General features: G+C 37.9%; 1 protein-coding gene across 3 annotated transcripts in view; it reads left to right on the top strand.

Annotated features, from left to right (window-relative positions):
- The window catches only part of lama5 (laminin, alpha 5), a 129,711-nt gene that overhangs the window by 45,664 nt on the left and 62,597 nt on the right, over positions 1-21,450 (top strand). For all 3 annotated transcript variants that reach the window (XR_006826079.1, XM_046057088.1, XM_046057087.1), the window contains exons 6-13: positions 1,137-1,234; positions 11,365-11,480; positions 15,904-16,022; positions 16,339-16,429; positions 16,543-16,677; positions 16,877-16,936; positions 18,239-18,379; positions 19,610-19,747. Coding sequence is in view for 2 of the 3 variants with exons in the window: in XM_046057088.1 (XP_045913044.1) it covers positions 1,137-1,234; positions 11,365-11,480; positions 15,904-16,022; positions 16,339-16,429; positions 16,543-16,677; positions 16,877-16,936; positions 18,239-18,379; positions 19,610-19,747 (898 nt within the window). In the remaining variant the exon portion in view is untranslated. The remainder of the gene's footprint in view (positions 1-1,136; positions 1,235-11,364; positions 11,481-15,903; positions 16,023-16,338; positions 16,430-16,542; positions 16,678-16,876; positions 16,937-18,238; positions 18,380-19,609; positions 19,748-21,450) is intronic.

The raw sequence follows: 21,450 nt of genomic DNA, 5'->3' as shown, positions 1-21,450 counted from the left end.
GTTTGTGTACAGATTAAACATGACTTGACTTAATGTTTCCATACTTATTCCAGTGACATAAGAATGGTATCAATCTTCTCATCTAACCCCCGGCAACAATAACCAATAAGCATTTTCCAAAATGCACATTAGATGGTCCCTTGGTTGGTCTAGTAGAGTTAAAGAGATCAGTCTGTTAACTTAAAAAATGTGTCTAATCTTTCCAAAATATATTTAATAAATGTATGCTCTTGTGAACAAACAGGTCGTATTTATATTGAGAGTTACTCACCAAAATGCATTTTGTGTGTCCTTGAGGTCTCAGTAATATGATTGATCCCGTTTCTTCCTCATAAAACCTTTGCAAAGCTTCAAAGTTTGAATCCAGCATTGTTTACATCCATGTTCACTAGCAATCAGTGTTTTTTTCTGCCTTTGCCAAAGTGTTCCTGCAAATCTTGGCTCATTGACGCCTGCTGTAGTGGAATCAGTAGAATACTGTGACACCACTTGCACAAAGAAAAACAGGTCTCCCTAAAAAATCAATCAGACAGCTGCAGCTGAATCAGAACACTGCTGCTCAAGTCCTCTCTGAGACCAAAAAAGTGGATCTCATCACTCTAGTTCTGAGTTCTTTACACTTGCTTCCTGTCCGTCACAGAATTGATTTCAAAGTACTGCTGTTGGTTTATAAAGCACTGAATGGTTTTGGGCCGAAATACATTTCTGTTCTTCTGCAACGTTATGAACCATCCAGACCTCTCAGGTCGTCCGGGGCAGGTCCGCTTTCTGTCCCCAGAGTAAACATAAATCTGTCTATATAAATAAACGTCTTTAAAATGGTTCAACATTTTGTGACATATGGGTTATTTACATTCCTGTTGAGCGTTAAATAAGAGGATTTATACCACCTTTTAATCTGCCTGCCAGTATTTTACAAACAAGATGTAACGTGTAAATTAGTGAGCTTTAGAGGTGTTGGTAGGCGGATATCGTGTTACCTTTGCACTGAGCTGTCAGTGTTTTCATCTAGCTATGGGCAAGAAAGCGAATAAGCATATTTCACTAAAATGTATAACTATTCCTTTAACTAAACATTAAATATGACTACATATTGATGAAAATAACTCATGCTGTGTATTGTTTTTATTTTATAGTATTACTACAGTATCAAAGACATCAGTATTGGAGGACGCTGTGTGTGTAACGGACACGCTGAGGCCTGCAACGCAGAGGACCCCAACGACCCCTACAAGTAAGACAGAAAGTTGCACCCACCCTTCGAAAGATCAGTGAATATGACACACTCACACACACAATCAGGGAATCAGACTGCACCTCCGTGACTCACAGCCACATTGTTATGACTGGATTTTGTAGCATTTGTGTGTGTTTGTGTCCAAGACTGAACAAAGATGAAAGGAAATCCACCACACCACAGGTTATAGAAATGCTATTATGGTGACTCAGACACATCTACCTGCTCCAACACACACATACACGTGTCACACAAGTTGAAACACACGGCAAAAATAACATTGCAGAATTCATAAAGCTCTGATCTGAAACAAAAGGGTCTCAATTATTCTTGGCTGTGGTTTCATTCTGTGCCAGAGCTGTCGGGTCTCATCAGGACATGATACCTACCTGTACACAAACCTGTAAAGCAAGTAAGATACTCACATGTACCTACTGAGACAAAAAAAAGTAAGAGATGAGAGAGAAAACCTGAGTTTTTAAGCAGGAAAACATTTGAATGCATGAAATGAAAAAATACTTTCAAGCACTAATCTGCAACATCTTCCAAGTAACTTTTTCAAGTCAAGTTCATGCCGTTGGTGTCAAGTCTCAGGCAGAAAACCAAGTCAAGTCAGAACAAATGAAGTAGGACAGGATGTGACAGTACAATTGATGTTTTTCTCAGTGTGTTTGTGTAGTTTTATGCGAATGTAACAGCTGGAGGTGGAGAGGATGAAGATGGAGAGAAAGACATATTTTCTGATTACAACTTACATACGAATAAACTTTCTGTCCTTTATTTAGTTTCTATTGTTGGAGCCAAATAAGTAGAGTTTGTGTGTGTGTGGGTCTGTGTGAATTTCCAGTTTCCAATCTCTCATGAGAGGTGGAAGTGGGCAGTATGTGATTAATTTAATAATATGGGTGAATGTGTGTGTAACTTGTGTACAGTGTATAAGTCAATTGCAGGAGCACATGCAGGTAGGTGTGTTTGAATTTCATTTGTGTGTGTGTAGCTTCCTGCAGGCTGTGTAGGATTTTACAGTAAGCCTTCATTACTGTCAAATCTGCCATGAGTCATATAGACACACACACACACACGCACACACTTTAGCATGAACAGTCATATATAAGCTATAAATCCACCTATAAATATTTGTTCTCTGTCTGTCTTGTCTTGTTCTATGTGCATGTACACACACACGCACACATAGATTATATGTTATATGTTCCATCCGTTTTACATACATACACACACACACACACACACACACTTGTACAGACTTGTTAACAGTCTGGAAACAGTCTCTTGTGAGGCCGGTGATGTAGCTCTTTCCGTACTGTTGCACATGAGTGATTTGGGAGGAGAGGAGGGATTTTAGAGGGAGATGGGCGGAGGGGTGGTGGGATTGTCAGATAGTTTGATGTACAGTGGAAGCGAAATTTACTGCTGCTGGGAGGCGTTTGCACTGTGACCCCAACATTCTGCAGAAGATACTTCATCAAAGCTGTGATTTGACTGACAGTAGATAAAGAGAGACTGGTGGCTCTGTTTTGTGATTCCACTCTAAATCAGTGGTTGTCAGTCTGGGTTCATGATATATTAATTTATCATTTAGCTGACGCTTTTATCCAAAGCAACTTACAATTCTTATATATGTCAGAGGTCGCACACCTCTGGAGCAACTATAGGTTAAGTGTCTTGCTCAGGGACACGTTGGTGGATGTTGCAGTGGGAATTGAACCCTGGTCTTCCACACCAGAGGTATGTGTCTTATCCACTGTACCATTATCACCCCACCAATATAAAAACAGTGAAATAACCGTTGTTATTATAAACTCTGGTTCTTATTCATGTCAGCATCCAACAATTTTTGTAACTTTTCTGAACTGTATGGCCAAGTGAGCTGAAGTCAGAGACTTGGGATCTACTGTTACATTATAGGCAGAGACTGTAATCATTTTACAAAAGTCAAATCTGTGTTTGAGTCTGTATCTTGTGGACACTGAGCAGAGCAGATTTCAGCTGCAGACACTCTGTCAGGTGTGTGTTTGAAGTAAAGCAGAAATCTGTTGGACTTCATCATAACCTCATGCCCTCTGTGTGTCTGTCAGTATTTGTGGCTTGGTTTGGAGCAGACAGATGTAGAGGAACATGTGTTTGATGGGTGATTGTAATATCTTGGGGGGCCCCAATAGTTACTGTAAGAACACGTGTGTATACTTTCACATATCTGCTTGCGTGCAAACACATCTTAACATGCTCATGCAGGACACCTCCTCCCCTAGACATGTAACATGTTTTTAGCTGAAGGCAGATGTCAAAATCATAAATTTGACATAAATTTGTCCAGACTTTTCTAGCATGCTCTTCACACAATTAAACCAACTTAAATGCATTCTCTGGATAATCTTGAAACGTGGAAATGTAATATGTGTTTTCACCGGTGACTTGTGCTAAAATGACAAATTGAAACAGTCCAGGCTTTGTAGAACTTGTCTTAGTTTAAAAACAAATTGTAAGAAGACGGTGGAATTTGTTGCAGAACTTGTTAGACTGACATCTAAATTGTCTTCCAAATCCCATGTAATTCAACCAAGTCTTATACACACTGAGGAGTTTTAATGGCTGTAGTTTTATAGTTCAGATTTCATACAGTTCATATGCTTTAATCTCTTTCTGGCACCTGCAGTGCAAGCCAAGGGATATATTTACACTACAGAAAGTGTTTATACTGCCATGATAATGTATGGCAGTTTAACAGAGAGTGTCTGTAGGCTAATGATGAGTAACCCACAGAGAGAGTACAGTCAACTTAAATATACAGTACCTCCTGAATGAGGATCATATCTGGAGTTCAGGCTTCACTCCCTTTATATTTTATGAGAGGGATTTAAGGAAATTATAGTAATAAAGCACATTGATACTTATCTCTTGACAATAAATTGGGTACCATTATAATCCACTGAAACTGCATTTGCTTTATATGCTTGTTTTGGTGTGGGATTTTGTGACATGCAGTTTGTTCTCCTCATTGTAAATGTGTGTTTATACTTGTTAATAATATAGACATTTAACTGAAGATGGAAGCAGAGGTTTTAAATGATGCTTAGCAGGGCAAAAATAACAGTTAGCCTGAATTCATTGTAAGTTGTAAAGTGTCTACGCTGATATACTGAACCACAACAGAGTAGAGACGCGTTCGATTTATTTTATAATCACAGAGGCAGCTATTCAGAGACACACCAGTTGCAGCGTTGAATGAAAACACTGGTACCAATTCTCACACTTCAGCGCAATTATCATAGCTGTAAATTCATTATAACTATTTTAAAACCCATTATAATCAAAGTGATAATTATAGTTCCCTCTAATCTTTGCCAAAAGGAATGTCCGTAAGTGACCAGCAAAAATACTTGACCTTAAAAGTCAAAATGCTTATAAAATGTTATGATAATTGTTGTTATTGTAAGAAATATGACTATTTATGCTTATAACTATAAGCATACATTACTATAAGCACAGTATTATTAATTAGAAGTATGTTTATAAAGCATTAAAGACATGGGCGTCATAAAAAGTTTAACCAACACATGAATAAAAAAGATATTTATAATGACTTATGCATATATTTATAACACGATATAATGCATCCATAAGACATTATAACAGTTGTTGTAATCACTTACAAACATGCATTAGGCGCTATAGCAAAATTCATAATGTATTATGACTTTTTGATTTAATGTTTTATAACTAATATTAATACCAGTTTATATCAATGTGCGGCAAGAATCTTCGACCACGTTCCATCACACATTATAACCACCGACTCTGCCTCGTTATGAATACACTTTAGTCACCATTTAGAATTAGTGATATAAAATTGAATAATAGCTTATAGTAATGTTTAATGTTATATAGCATGTCTTTGTTTGCTTTAAGTAAAGTGTTAAAATGTCCATCCCTATATAATATATTACAGGTGGACATAATACCATATGAACTAATTATAAGACCTTATAACACGTAATTGTTTGCTTTAAGTAAAGTGACACACATTTTGCGCAGGAAAACAACTTTTATTTATGTTTCTTCACTTTCTGAACAATCTGTATGAATTTAGAACAATTTGCAGTTTAGCACAAAAACACAACATAATTACATCAAGAAAACTCGTTGTCAGGGTGGTGAAAGATCGCTCAAGAGAAGACCTGTTGCTGACCAACATCATGTAAGAAGAGGCTCAGATGTTGTCACAGATGAATGGCGAGCCTTCCTTTAACAACCAGATGTCAGACTCCTCTGGACACTGAAATAGAAAGTGTTACCGTAAACATTTAGTTTTAATTTCAGCTTATGATAAGTGTTCATGGTTCAGTGTTAATAATAATAATTATATTAAGTATATAAGTTTCACTGAAAACAAACTGTAGATAAATGTCATAAACGTTCCCATTTAATAAGCAAGAGGAGAATAAATAAGTAAATCTGTTTTAGCATGTTAGACATACGTGTATGTGCAGACATCATGTTGGATCGTATTGTTGCCAGCTGGCCTTAGTTTGTTCTGTTCGGCACCATTTGGTTTCACTTTGCTGCATCACCTCCAGTTCAGGTTCAGAACTCAGAAAGGTGAGACCACATCTGGGTTAATCATCGGCACAGCTGGTTTGTGTATTTAAGTGTAATTGTGTAATTGTGTCTGAACCTCTGTGTGTGTGTGTGTGTGTTTGTGTGTGTATGTGGGGTTGAAAAGAAAACAGACCTTTCCTTTTTGGTGTCAGCAATGTGTCGGGATAATCACAAAGCATAAAGAGGAGGGAGCATAAGTTGTGATCTTGTGCTTTTTGGTAATACCTTTGTGAGTATATAAAATAAATTCTATTAAAGTGGAGAGAGAGTGGAGAGAGGTAAACTGGAGAGAAGCCTCATATTTTTTTAAGCCCTCAGAAAAGAGAGATTTTAGGTTACGCTCTCTGGCCGACAAGTCCAACAGTAAATAACGTTTGTTAAAGTGAAGTTTGCAAAACATGATCCGATTTGGAGCTGTTTGATGCTGAGAAGTGATTGCTTCACTACTAATAAATCTGGCGGATTTTCTGTTTAGATGATGAACTATAGTGATGAAAATGGCTGGCATACTGTAGGTGCTTGCAGCAGACTAAACGAATAGGTAAAATGTCCAATTAGTGATCTGTTTATTATTGCACCTCGTTATGAGTGTAGTCACTCACTCACTTAAATATGTGGCCTTTCGTTGTGTGTCACTGCTCATTTTCCCTGAAGTTTAAAACACAGGTGTTGTATTTTAGCAGACGTGGTGTTTGTTCAGGCGAGGCACGATGTCGCCACTATAAAACATTGCAGGAAACCTTGCTATGTACTACATTTTTTTTACTGTTATGAAGGTGGTGTTAGAAATTAGTGAGTCTGGGCTACAGTTGTGAAGTTAAGCATTTTTCCAGTGCGTTTGTAACATTTGTGTAGGTTAAGCAACTTGATAAAAGCTAAGGTTACCATGTAGATATTAGCATCACTGCCTTTGCTAAAATCACCTGCTGGCTAGTTTGCTTGCTAATAGGTTGACTTAGCTGCTTTAACTTAAACTCCTTTTTGGAATAGAGACTAAATCTAAAAAAAACTAAAAGAAAAAATCTACAGAAGACTGTTCAGATTTCCTTATAATGTTACTGATTACATTAGTTCTCCAACGAAGTGGTTATTAGATTTATTACACAGTTGCAAAGCCTCCTAAAACAACAATAACTCACACATTCCTTCCAAATTCTTAGAAAGAATTTAAAAAGTAGGAAAAATACAGAGATGTAAAGGGTAAGAAAGAGTTGGAAGGGAGAAGTGAGTGGAAAGCAGAGAGGTTGTTAATGGACCTTGACTTTTAAACCTGTTTTCCATCCTGAGAGCTAATCACAATCAGCTACGATCCAGACATACTTAAGTGAAAGAAAGAATTAAAGAGAGAAAAACGACGTGGATGGATTTCACCTTTAGAAACAGCTGTTTGGCTTTACCAGAGAATAAACTGAGCTTCAGGAGACAGACAATGTTTAATTTGTGACTCATCTGGGTGTTGCACACATAAAAGAATAATTAACCTCAATGGAAAAAGCAATCACTGACACTTGAATCCTTTCACACTGTTTAAAGGACTCTTCAAATATAATCTCTGCTTTGTAACTCCCTAAATAATTATAGTTGTGATGTTTCAATGGATATAAATATGTGATTCAGGGGGAATTCTGGTATTTTAAACAATCAGAAGGAAGGATCAGGGGTGTGGATGAATATTCTGATGCAAGTCTTAGGTTTTATCAAAAAATTCCAAATATTCTTCAGAAATTCAAATGTATCCCTTGAGTCATGCAGTTACTATATATTTTAACTTGTTCCACGCAGGTGTTTGATTAATGGGAACACGGGGGATAAGGAATTCAAATAAATCCCTCCTGACCTCATTGCGTTTGGAGATCTGAAACGTTACATCAATGTTGCACTTTGTTTAACGTCGTTATATCCCGCAGGTGTGTTATAGATGACCGCAGGTCTGCTGACTGGAGGTCTGTGTTTAAAGGCAGCAGGTGACTGAATGCTTCGACCTGTAGCTGCACCGCTGACATTATCATTACTCTCAACAGTTTGCTGTTTAAAGGCCACAAAACACAGACTGCATTATGAAGGAGAATGTCCTACACAGGGTGAAGAACTGTTGCTAAGTGAGTTTACCTAAGTAGAAGGGAAAGCACTGATGTAAAAAAAATCAATGTAAGCAAAAGTAAAAACAGTTAAAGGATAATTTCTGTATTTTTAAACCTACGTTTCTTGCAACAACTCGCATCTCACGAGATTTCAGAGCGACAATTGAGCGAGCCTTCTGTTTCTTATTGAAAATAAAGGGTGTCACTGGGCACCATTTGTAGGGATCCTTTCCATGATGTTAACACCTGGCATAACAGTCTGAGCCTGTCGGTGGCAAAAAGAAGGAATATGTTGCAGCCATTGCAGCCAGCTGAAGCCATCTACTGTACGGACCTACTGGTCATCCATCCATCTTCAACAGCTTATCCTGTGTTCAGGGTCGCAGTGGGCTGGAGCCAATTTCAGCTGACATCGAGCTAAAGGCGAGGTACATCCTGGACAGGTCGCCAGTCCATGACAGGACCATACATATACAAACCACCCCTCACGTTCACAACGAGGGACAATTTAGTCAATTAACCTAGCCTGCACGTCTTTGGATGGTGGGAGGAAGCCGGAGCACCTAGAGAGAACCCACGCAGACACAGGGAAAACATGTAAACTCCACACAGAAAGGCCTGGGATGACCCACCACTGCATAATAGTCATTTTGACACCAAAATACTGTATATGAAAACAAGTTTAAAAATACAGTAATTATCTTTATTTACAATCAAACAGTCCTCACACTGAAATTAGCAAACATTTTCTGTGATGATCTTTTCCCATATGACACTAAAGGCATGAGAGGACAGCTAAAAAATATTTGTATCTTCTTTAATAGCTTTTTGGAAACCCGTGGTTATAGTACCTTAAGTACCACAGCGCAGACACTGCACAGTTTAAGTCCAAATTGTAACTCAATTTACAGTCGGAAAGAATTTCTGTCAAATTTGTGTGTGTTCAGTCGGATTCGTCTTTTTTTCCGTCTTGCTTTCTGTTCACGTTGCCTTTCTCTTTTGTCAACGTTTATTTGAGAACACAGTCATTTTATCAGAATTAAACTTTATTGGAATTGTCAGTGGACAAAACCAGTTTATTTTACATTCACTGAGAGCACCCACGTTGTGACTAGTTGATCCAACTGTAAAATCAAACAGTTGCCGCCATTTTAAAACAATCAAACAAAGAATTTGGATGTGAATGTCTTCTTTGCTCTGTCACTGGATGTCTACTGACTCTTTGTCAATGACTTTCAGCCCTTCCCAGTCGATGCTGTGACCACTTTTGGTCTGACGTTGTTTCACCAATGTAGAGTTCCTGTAATTTTATTTTTATTTGTCATTCAGATATTAATTAATTAGAAAACAGAATGGAACACTTTCAACCAACTCTGATATTATAAGATTATGAACATTGCTGTATCATACTGTACTAATTCACACAGTAAACCATGTGTGAAATTCAGCTTTATAAACCCAAGTAATGACCTTGTTTACTCTGCTTCGACCAGGAAGCTGCAGGACTGAAGCTAATCGAAACCAGGAAGTAGTGAATTTGGGTGGAAACTGTCCATTGAAAGTCATTTCCTAAAGCGCTTGAATAGAGCTAATCGCCAGGGAGAAAAGGAAAGAAGGATGGAGAATTAGAGAGGGAGGGTGAGAGAGCTAAGGGATGCATGAGTGAGCATGTGAATTAAATTGTGTGTGAGAGAGAGAGAGAGAGCGAGAGAGAGAGGGATAGACTGAATGAATGGATCTGATAGTAAAGGTTAAAGCTGGAAACACAATCAGCCTGTTGAAACACAATACACAGACACGTTATCAGCAAAGACCAGAGAGCAAGAACTCGCCTCCCACAGCAGAACAGCCCTCCAAAGTGATCTTCAGACATTTTAAATGGTTAAAATACCTTTCAAATAGAAACTTGTTTTAATGCGTTAAGATTTTTCACCTCCCAATAAATAAATACATGGTGATCTCAACCAAAATATGGGTGAACACCAGTTCACAGCTCCATAAACATGAGAAGATGAAGACAAACTCGAGTATGATTTTGCATCTGCGAGTGGTTTATCTCTCCTCAGTTTATTCATGCTGCCAAGTTTTTATAAATCAGTCGTAGTTGTGAATTCCAGACAGATTTAAAATGAAGTAGATAAAGAGAAAAATCAAGGATCACAAAACAGATGTATCTATTTATTTATTTATAGCCAAAAGGAACAGTTGTTAACATATAAAATCATTAGAAACGGTGTTAACGCTGATGTTAACAACCAACACCAGAGTCCCTCAATTGATGCGGACAGCCTATAATATAATTTAAGGGTGCCAGAAATCCATTAGATCTGTCTTTTCTTCAGTCATCAACAGTTACACTTCTGTTGCATATTCCATGCATTTTCCTCAGTCATATCATCATCAATCATGAGACATCTAGAGGAGTTTTTAGGAACGTGGCTACAGAAGTGAGTCGTCAGCAAAAGCTGAGAAAAATGAAGACGTAAGCTAAATATTGCCTTAATGTGTCTGTTTGTACACTTGTGCACCTGTACCTTCAGCCACAGTTGGAATCAAACTACAGTCATAACATTTGTTTGGTGCTTTTTCAGTGGATTTCTTTCCCTTCGTTTTAATCACACTTCTCACTCCCTTGACTCCAGTCCTCTGTTTTTGTCTCTCTTTGACCGGTTAAGAGGACTCAGAGAGACACAAGAATAGCGTTAAGAGGGTTTTTTCTCTCCCCCTGCTGTGTTTTGGCCACACTCCGCGGGCCGCAGGTTTACAGGCTAATCCGATTAAAAGCCGGGGTGAAGCAGTCAGCCACTTTCAATGAAGGAGAAAGATTAACTCCTTCATTGTTGGGGGGTCTATTTCCACTCTTTTCTTTTCGCTCTCTGTCACACTATTCTTTCTTTCTTTTCTTTTGAAGTGACAGTAGCAGGTTAAAAGGAAGAGGAATGTGAACTTTTGAGAAAAGTTCACATGATGTTTTACCCAAAGCACAATGGGCTTAGATAGGTACATACCATGGCATATTTCAACCTTTTGTGTCTCCAGTGTGTCTGTGTGGATAGGTATTACTCATGTTGTTGCGACATAAATCTTTTTACACAGACACATTGTGTGGACTCGCCTTCCTTTTGGAGACAAAACAAACAAGTCCCCATAACGTAAATCATTACATTTTAGCGTGAAGACGGTTAGGCCAGTAGTGGTTATAGTTACGGTTGGTGTAAATCTCCAGGAAATGAATGTAAGTCAGTGTAATGTCCTGGAAGTAATGAAAACATTACAGTATGTGCGAATGCATGTCTGTCAAAGTGTAAAAGCAATACATTGAGAGGTGATTTCATAATAAAACTTTAATTGTGTGTTATCACTGTAGGCTATAATTTTAAACCGTATGTCTGTTGATTTGTTTACTCATAATGTTGTTGTTGTTTACAGGCTACTGTGTGACTGTCAGCACAACACCTGTGGCGTGTCTTGTGACCAGTGTTGCCCTGGATACAACCAGTTACCATGGAGACCGGCCACGACCTACAGCGCCAACGAGTGTGAACGTGAGTACGGCCTGATACTGTGCACCGACTCACACACTCCAGCATATATGGAAGAACTCGTGCTTGTTCTCACACACATACACACACACACACACATAATCAGTGATCCCAGCAGAGGAATGTGTTTTCTTTCATGCGTTGGTTCAACAGAACTAGTTGGCCTTAATTTACTGAAGCTGAACAGACACATAGGCTGCAGTGCTGCTCCTGCTGTAGCTTCACACACGCACATCAGAAGAGTGTCTCTAGAAAATGCTTTATGGTTTTGAAAAAAAATGCTTCAGGCCTCCTGGTTAAATATACATACATTCAAATATATGCTACTCATGCTCAATAGATTTTGAATATCTCCATTATTTTCATGCCATATTTGTGCTGGGAGATGATGCCTCTCCATTTGGAGATGTTCCACCTGCGAGTAGATCCACACAGCACTGATGGTGTGGTGTGAAGTTATTACAGAGGAAAGATATATGGAAAACACCTCTTGGCTCCGCAGTTAATGATTGGATTACTCAGGCTGGATGAAAAGCATTGCATGGGAATCATTTATTAACGGGCCCTGATAATGGGAGCCTTTTCCTAGTTTTCCTCTTTTTCATACACTCAGTTTTTCTCTTTTTACTTGTGGTCTTGTATTTAACTTCTTCCTAACCCCTTGTTTTGAGTTTTTAGTAATTTATTTTATTTATTTTGGAGTTGCAACAATTAGTCGACTCATCGATTAGTTGTCAGTTATTAATAATATATCACAATTTTTGATAAAAGATTAATCATTTTGAGTCATTTTAATTCTAATTAATTCTAAGTAAAATGTCTAAATTCTTTGATTTCAGCTTCTCAAATGTGAATGTTTTTGGTGTCTTTGCTCCTCTTTGACTGTAAACTGAATATCTTTGGGTTGTGGACAAAACAAAACATTTGAGTATGTCATCTTGGGCAATGATCAACATATATCACGATTTTCTGACATTTTATGGAACAAACAACCAATCGATTTATCAAGCAAACGATCATCAGGTTAATCGATAATGAAAATAATCATTAGTTGTAGCCCTAATTTAGTCTATTTACGTATTTTCTTGATGTTTCTTTACTTATCTTTGTATAAACACTTTTCATAATGACAAAATTGTAACTCACAAAAATATCTAATAATAATCTTTATCAGACAATTGACACACAAAAAAAAAAATGACACACATTTATTAAAAACCCATATTGTGCCTTTACTTTCAGGATGGTTTTTAAGATTTGACACATTTTTAAAATGTAATTTAGTCATTTAAAATGTGGAAAAAATGCTTTTTGTGTTATTTCCTGCATGCACACACTCAGGCATTATTTATCTTTATATACATTTACAAAGAACAATTAAGTGTCAGTATAAAACCAAAACTCAGACTGTGTCCTATTGCAGTCTGTCGAGTGTGTTCGTGTTATCAAAACTCCGGTTATATTTACATGTGAGAGCCGTCTGTTATCAAAGCTGCAGTTATATTTAACAAGGGACAACACGGGTATCACAAAGGCAAAAAGGTCACTACAAGGCAAAATGATATAAACAAAACTACAGAGAAAGGCGGATGCAGGCATTTGCTGCAGCGCTGCAAGTTTGTTCTTTAATATGTAACTGTTACTACAGCTCTAGAGTGAGACTAAAGTAAATCAGGTTCTGTTCATACTGCACCTGGAAATGTTTCTATCAGGATTTTTTTATTTATATATGTATATATATACCACATGAGTATAATAACATATAAGATAAATGCATGGATCATCTTTCTGTCCTGTGAAAACCATGTACAGTATCTCCAAAATGTTAAACCTATCAAACTTTTCATTAAGGTAAGAACAATGTGACATATTATATTTAAGATCACCCGATGGGTTTTATGTCATAATATAAAGAAGTAGGTGTGTTTTCCCAATCTATAAAAGAACACTTAGTTCTTGAATGTATCTGAAAAAATTCTAAATCACCAAATCTAGAGATACATGGTGACTACATGGTAGCTCAGATTGTAACCTTGAATAACAACTAAAGCATGAGACCTGTGATTTTTTTCAGCCTTTTTAAAACGTCTGATGAAAGTAACCATTTATGAGAAACTTTATAATCCAGCTGAGACTAGTGGAGCAGAGGGCAGCTCTTCGGGCAGGACTTTGTCCCTGTTCACAGGTTGAGTTATTCTGGTCCGCTTAGTTTATCACTCGCCTGACTCACTGCAGTAGATCCACAATAAAGGACCTTTTAGAGTTTTGAGGGTTGGTTTCAAAAAATGAAACAACTAAAATGTGCCTCAAGTCTGAGGAAAAACACTCTGTATTATCAGGAGCTGCAGGATAAAGGAGCACTGGTTTATTCAGCCAGCACCTCTCAGGCGCTGAGGGTCAGATAAGAACAAAAAGCTCTATCAGCTTTTCACTGACTCTGCATGAAGAGTAAAGGTTGACCTGGGTTTTATGGATGTGTGCATTGTAAGCATGCAATTCTGTTTCTTTATCACATTTTAAATAAAGAGATGTATGTAATCTTTTTACTGTAGGGGTATTTGTACAATGATATAGACAAGTTTAGGCCGTTAGACTTCCGTTATTCTTTATTCATATAATCAGAGGCAAAGGAATCAGTTTGACAAGCATACATAACATAAGCTAAGCTAACCGACTAAATATTTCTGAACAGTCGAGTGGTATCGATCTTTTCATCTAACTCTCGAAAGGAAGTAGCTTGTGTTTCCGTTCCTCTTTATTGACAAACTCAAGATCATCAGTTACACAGGAACTAAACGTGTAATTTGTTTCTTCTTCTTCTTTTTTAAAGGCAATAGTAGCCTATTGTTTATCTGGTACATCCTGTATTTATACAGCCAAATGTACATATAACCATCTGCCTTCAGAGCTGTTTTCAAAGAAATGTCGGCTGTATGGGAGGTTGTAAAAAACAAGACTGAAGTTGAAAAGATTATACGTTGAACCATAGTGAAACCAGATGGTAATGCAAAGCACACACACAAACATTTTATTTTATTAGGTCATAAAAAGGTGACGTTGTGTTTAAAGATAAATAATGAAGATGTTTGTCTATGTGTAATTCTTTTAATTTTTCAAATTTACATGGGTGTCATGTCATGTTACAAACAAAAAAACTGTGCCAGAGTGCGAGAGCAACTGCACCAGTCTTTGATCACTGTCTTTGATCAGACATGAAATAACCCCCTTTATGATTCATAAAATATCCCCAGCCTTCCCCTGTCTGCTTCAAACTACAAACAATCTGATGACTGACTTTCATCAAACGTCCCGTCTTGAAATGATTAAGCTTGTGTGATTATGTTAATTGCAGCTTCTCTCATTCCTGTCTTTTATGATTTGTTTGGAAACATGCTGAATAGGATCCTCAGCAGAGCGTGTAATCCCCCACTGTGAATGAACACCTGTCAGAGGAAACAGGTTTCAAAACATATTTGAAGTGACTTCATAGAGCAGGTTGAGATTAATGTCTGAGGTTGGTTAATGCTGTATGTCACATAACATTTTGTGTGGCTGTGATACTGAGGGGTTTTCTGTCCATATTCTAAGTGAAACAGATATCTACTACTGTATTTATTAGTAATTAAGTGCTAACTAACTGCTTGGTGTGTTTTCCTCCTGTCCTCAACTTTATTCTCTTTTCTCTTCTTCTCCTGCTTCATATCTCTGGACTTAAAGCAGTTTTTCTCCCTGAGGTGAAGTGTTGTTTCAGAGTGCTTTATGTGTTTTTTGTTTTTGTTTTTTTTGTTGAGTCACCTGCTTGTGAACAGATCTGAGGTTGGATACTCTTTAGTTAATGATGTCTATGATTTCCATTATACAATTATATTGTGACCGCAAGGTTATTATTCTTCCTTTGTAAAATTTTTACTGGCTCCTCATACTTATTCAATAATAATGAAACAAAATAATCACAGAACAGGCTTTTCAACTAAGAGAATTTATTTATATCTCTCATTCTTTATGAAAACAGCCAGACAAATAACATAAGTACGTAAAATATGTGAATAAATTATTTTGCATTTTAATGGCTATAACTATATACAAAATGTTAAAATGTGTCATTGTCAAGATATTTGGGGTCTGGGGAAGAAGAGTTTGTGTAAACACTGCACCACTTAAAGTTTTGAAAGTCGGCTTGATATGACAAATAAAAAATTAATAATAACTCAAGGACTACTTATTAGCTTTTTCTGGAGCTTTTCAGCTGAATCTCACGGTCTTCATCAGAAGACAGAGTTTGCTCAGTTTTCATCCCCAACTTTCAAACTTACCCTGATTTAGTTTGACCGTTGTTTATTAGTGTTTTGTTTTATCTTGCTAAAATAACACTGCAGTTATTTGTGATTGTTGCTGTACATTACCTGCCGTTAATTGTGTGTTTCAGTGTGTAACTGTCACCGTCACTCGTTTGACTGTTATTACGACCCTGAGCTTGATCAGAAGAGAGGCAGCTTAGATATCCATGGAAACTACAGAGGAGGAGGAGTCTGCCTCACATGTCAGGTGATCAAAACTCTTTTTTATTCTACTCTCCTATTTATTATATTACCTGTTCCACTTATGGAATATTTAAAACGTGGCAAAATTAGATTCATTTAATAATTAAATGTTACATCCTGTTAAGTTGCCTAATGTGTCCTGATTGCAGAACAATTATGTGAAAGTTTGAACATTTGCATAATATACAATATAAGTATTGTAACTGTAATCTTTTTTGTACGCGGATCTTCCCTGAAGTAATCAGTATGCATTGTTGAGTTTTGTTGCTGATTACAGTCCTGATGAGCTAACTGTAAAACTGGAAACTCCGCCCTTTCAGCATCATACCACTGGAGTCAACTGTGAGCGCTGCGTCCCCACCTACTACAGGTCACCTGACCACCCCATCGATTCCCCACTGACCTGCTCTCGTGAGTGACAGCTGTCTGCCAAATAATGAGCAAATGCAAATATAATATATCCATCTTTTATGTCATATCTTTCTTTTTTCTCTTTATATCTTCCTCCTTCTGCCCCCCTGCAGGCTGCAACTGTCAGTCAGAGTTTACAGATGGTACCTGTGAGGATCTGACTGGTCGCTGTCACTGCAAACCAAACTACACTGGAGAGAACTGTGACTCCTGTGCTAGCGGCTTCATTAACTTCCCTGATTGTTACCGTGAGTTACAGCAAGAGAAACGCCTCATAAAACTGTCTGAGCTTTGGTGTTCTAGGTGTCCAAAGAGACGGGACAAAGCATTCAGATCCACCTCCTATGTAAAAATATAAATTAGAATTGAAGATTAGATAAAAAAGATTGTTTTTTTTATTATTTCCCTGCTTTCTAATCTCCTTCTCTCTCCCTCTTTGTTCATCAGCCATCCCAACTTATCCCACCAACAACAATGGTGAAGCCAAACCAGCAGGAGAGATCATAAGTAAGACTTTAAATTCTACCTTTCCTTTTTGCTGTAGTGTCCTTTAATTTTTATATTAAATAAATTGTTGCTAAATTAAGCATAAGGATCGGGTTCAGTCCAAAGAAAAGTCTAAACTTTGCAGAAATGTGCAAAGAGGTTAGTCCCAGCATTTAAAAGGTTGATAAAATATAATGGAAAGTTAATAAAATATGATCAAATGAAAGAAATGTAAAAAAAAAAATTAAAAAAAATAGAATGACGAAACAAACTGATGACTGGTTGTGACTCATACTGTTTCTGCAGTTTCCCATGATCTCCTCTCACCTGCTCAGCTGTTGATGTTTATGGTGAAAGTCAGATGTTTGGTGGGGGGTTGGGAAAATCACTGTGGTGTGAATGGAATTTCAGTGGAATGTGATAAGCTGGACCAAAACACTATTCAGTCCAACCTCATGGATACAAGCATGGTTCGAATTAAGGGGGATTGAAGGGATCTGCCCCCTTAAGTAAGACTTACACCGAAAGTCCACTGACTCCGGCTATGGCGCATTATGGCTGCGCCACGGTTTTGATCCGTCCATAGCCCGGCCACTGGAAGAGTCTCAGAAGTGTTTCAGCAGCGTGTGTGCAGCCTGCCCCACGTTATTAGCATAGCATTTTTTTTTACTCTGGAATTTGGGCAAAGTAATTAAAACATTTTTAAATAATGTGTTATTTCAAATGTATGACTACTACTTTATTGAACGTAGTTGAAACCTAAAACTTGAAATTATAAGGGTTAGGTATTAGTGATGAGAATGCAGCCTGTGTTTTGTGATATGATGTCTTTGGTTGTGGTTCAGCATCTGTTTTGGAGCAGAAATGATGGTCTGCTGTTGTGTGTGTGACTTTCTGCCAGTTTTGCACTAGAATACTTGGTGACCCCTGACTACAAAAGTTGTGTTGTGGTATGGGGAACCCATGAACTATTATTTATTATCATCTACAGACTTCAGACATTACATTAAACCAGTAAAGGATATTATAAGCATTGTAAGACCTTTTATTCACTGAAGCGTGTGCTGCTCTGTACTGGGTTTCCTTTATAACCTGGGAAAAAAATTTACCCACTAGATTGTCATTGTACAATTCACACTCTGGATAGATGTTAGTCTGGTCTACATAACCACCAACGGTTCTGCTCATATCAGCCTGTTTGTGTTTGGTTTACTGAGAGGAGTTATGTTTGTGATATATATAAGTAATTATCTCCCAAGTCACATAACTTTATTGACAAGAAACATTACTGCCAATAAGCCTGTTTATATTCTCTTTCTGCAGACTGTGAGTGCAGTGCAGCTGGTACTGTTGATAACTCCTGCAGGCCGGATCCCCGAACTCGGACCTGCATCTGTAAACCAGGTTTCACTGGTGACCACTGCGACACCTGCGCTCCTGGTTTCTATGGACTCAACTGTCAGGGTGAGAGACATTTACATGGATAGACAAATAGAAGAGTATATTAAGGCTGCAACTAGTGATTATTTTCATTATCGATTAATCACTGCATTCTTTCTCTATCACCATAAAACTTCAATTAATTAAAATGGGCTTTTATTTTCTAAATCACTGAACTCATGCTGCCTATATTTGTGACAGGTGTCTACTGTATATGGGACAGGCCTTTAATTCCTTTACCATGCCGGTAAATCTGAATGAAATCTGAAATTAAATGCTCAATTTTTACGTAAAATTGACTAAACAAAATTGTTGAGAATCTAACTGAACTGAGGTCTAGCATGTCCGTATTGACAAATCTTTGAAACACTTGCACAATTTTAACAGTTTAGAACTAGTTTAAGCAGGTGCCCAGGTTGGCTTCAAGTTTTTTTTTTTACATCTAAAAAACTTATTTAAACCAGATGGTATCTAATTGAGACCCGCGTTTATTTATCAAAACGTGTTGCCACACTAGGCAAGTGAAAGGGTCAGGGGTCTAATTGGGACTAGACTTTTAAATAAAGTTTCACAGTAATTATTCCTTTGGTCTATAAAACATGAGAAAACACTGAAAAATCACATCAAAAGCACCTGTTAAAGCTCAGGTGAAAATGATGCCTTTACATGAGTCCAACAATTACACCTCCTCACTTTCTCGAGTAACAAAAGACACTAAACAATATTTGGTTTAATGATTTTACATTGCATAGTCGTGACCTAATAAAGTATGAAGCTTCAGATGATGATCTTGTCGCCACTCAAAGCCATCAAATCAAAATCAGTGAGCTTTAATTGAGGAATGTGTTTTTTAAATCAGCAGAGTTTAATGGATTTGTTCTACTCACATTCTCACAGATACAAAAATACAAAAACACAAACAGAGGCAGGAATTCCTGGCACTTTATTTATCGTTTGTTTGTTTATTTATCCTGTGTTAGTTTACCACCCAGGATCTGCCTTACCCCCCCACACACACACCCACACACACTCCTGAATAAACAGCATTCCACTATGCTGTGTAAATCAATGTATATAGTTTAACACCTTTCCGTTCATACTGTGAAGCTGGTAAACACACAGTCATCAATAAATGAAATGAAAAATACTCACTCGGACATATTGTTCACTTTTCTTGTCCCTTATTGAAGTGTTATTTATCAGTCTGTGTGTCAGGCTGTTATTTCTCTAACTTTGTGTGTTTTTTTCCTCCAGCCTGTCAGTGCTCAGGTCCCGGCTGTCTGGATGGATCATGTGACTTTGTGACCGGTCACGCTGTGTGTCGAAGTGGTTTCCAAGGTTATGAGTGTGATCAATGTGCACCAGGCTACTTCAACTACCCACTGTGCCAACGTGAGTCATCAGCCAAGTGCTTCGGTTTCTTAGCATATAGTGAGCCTTTAGATAAATGTATTGGCAATGATACTGTCAATATGGCATTATAAAAACATACAGTATTTATCTTCAGTCATTGTTTATTATTTGAAAATAGTCTAAATTAAAACAGGAGTCAGAATATAAGGACCCCATTTACACTATTAACATGCAATCTGTCTTAATAATGTAAAGAAAGCTAAACAGGGATGGAAAGATATTCCTGGGAAGTCTGGAAGTTCTGTGCTAATCAACAACATCAAACACTGCAGACCCAAGAAGCTAGTCGCCTGAACAGGGACTTGAACCCTGGACCCTCAGACTAAAAGTCTGATGCAGTACCGACTGAGCTAAGTCAAAATCCCAATTGATATACTAATACATGCCACCTTCTTGTGAAGTGGAGGAGGGTCAACCCCGATTTGCAATAAGCCTGGGAAAACGACCTTATTGGCAGTTAGTATACCAGAAATACATCATCTTTACTTCACCAAGAAGTCCTAGCACAATCTGACAGGACTCAACAAGTTTATCACCCTTATTACCCTTAAAAGGCTTTCTGCAAACTTGCAGCTTAACCGTTATGATTTGAATTTTGTGTCCAAATGCACCATTTTGTCATTCCAATACACCAAGAACTAGGTGAATAGTGTAACTCTTTGGCAGTTAATATACAAGAAATATATCATCTTTACTTCACCAAGCAGTCCTAGCACAATCTGACAGGACTCAACAAGTTTATATTAAAAGGCTTTCTGCAAACTTGCAGCTAAACCGTTATGATTTGAATAACACTGCTTAAGTGCAGAAGTTGTTGTACAACTGGCACTTTTAACAGTTAACAATCAGCTTTAGATCCATTACCACCTTCTTCTCAACTGGAGGAGGGTCAACCCTGATTTGCAATAAGCCTGTGAAAACCAAGATGGATTGCAATCAAATTTCTCATCTCAGTGTCTCATATGTGTTTGTGTCCATTACTAGTGTGTTGACCTTGTTCTGGTAGTCCGCTGTATTAAGGACTACCGTTAGCCACTGGTACAGATATGTGGACGACACCTGGGTCAAAATTAAAAGCCAGGAAGTGCAAGCATTCACAGAACACATCAACTCTGTGGACAGTAACATCACGTTCACACGAGAAAATGTCCACAACAACAGTTTGGCCTTCCTGGACTGCGTTGTCCACATTGAAAAGGACAGGAGCCTGCAAATTGGTGTGTACAGAAACCCACACACACAGACCAATACCTACTCTTCGATTCCCACCACCCACTGGAGCACAAGCTAGGGGTCATGAGAACACTGCACCACAGAGCGGAAAACATACCAACAAGTGCCCAAGCCAGAGAGAAGGAACAGAAACACCTGAAGGGGGCACTTACAGCCTGTGGATACCCTAAATGGACCTTTGTGAAAACAGCCACAAGATCCAAGAAGAACAAAACTACAGGGGATGAAGAAAAGAAGGTCAAACGCAACAACATTGTGATTCCATATGTGTCTGGTGTATCAGAGAAACTCAGGAGGATTTTCAACAAACACAACATCCCTGTGTTTTTTAAACCCAAGAACACACTAAGACAGATGCTGGTACACCCCAAAGACCGCACACCAAAACACAAGAAAAGCAATCTAGTGTATGCGGTCCAATGCAGTGAGGAATGCACAGACCTGTATAC

This window comes from Micropterus dolomieu, linkage group LG08 (assembly GCF_021292245.1).
Source record: "Micropterus dolomieu isolate WLL.071019.BEF.003 ecotype Adirondacks linkage group LG08, ASM2129224v1, whole genome shotgun sequence".
NCBI lineage: Eukaryota > Metazoa > Chordata > Actinopteri > Centrarchiformes > Centrarchidae > Micropterus > Micropterus dolomieu.
The sequence above is the reverse complement of the archived record's forward strand: the minus strand, read 5'-3'. Positions and strand labels throughout refer to the sequence as shown.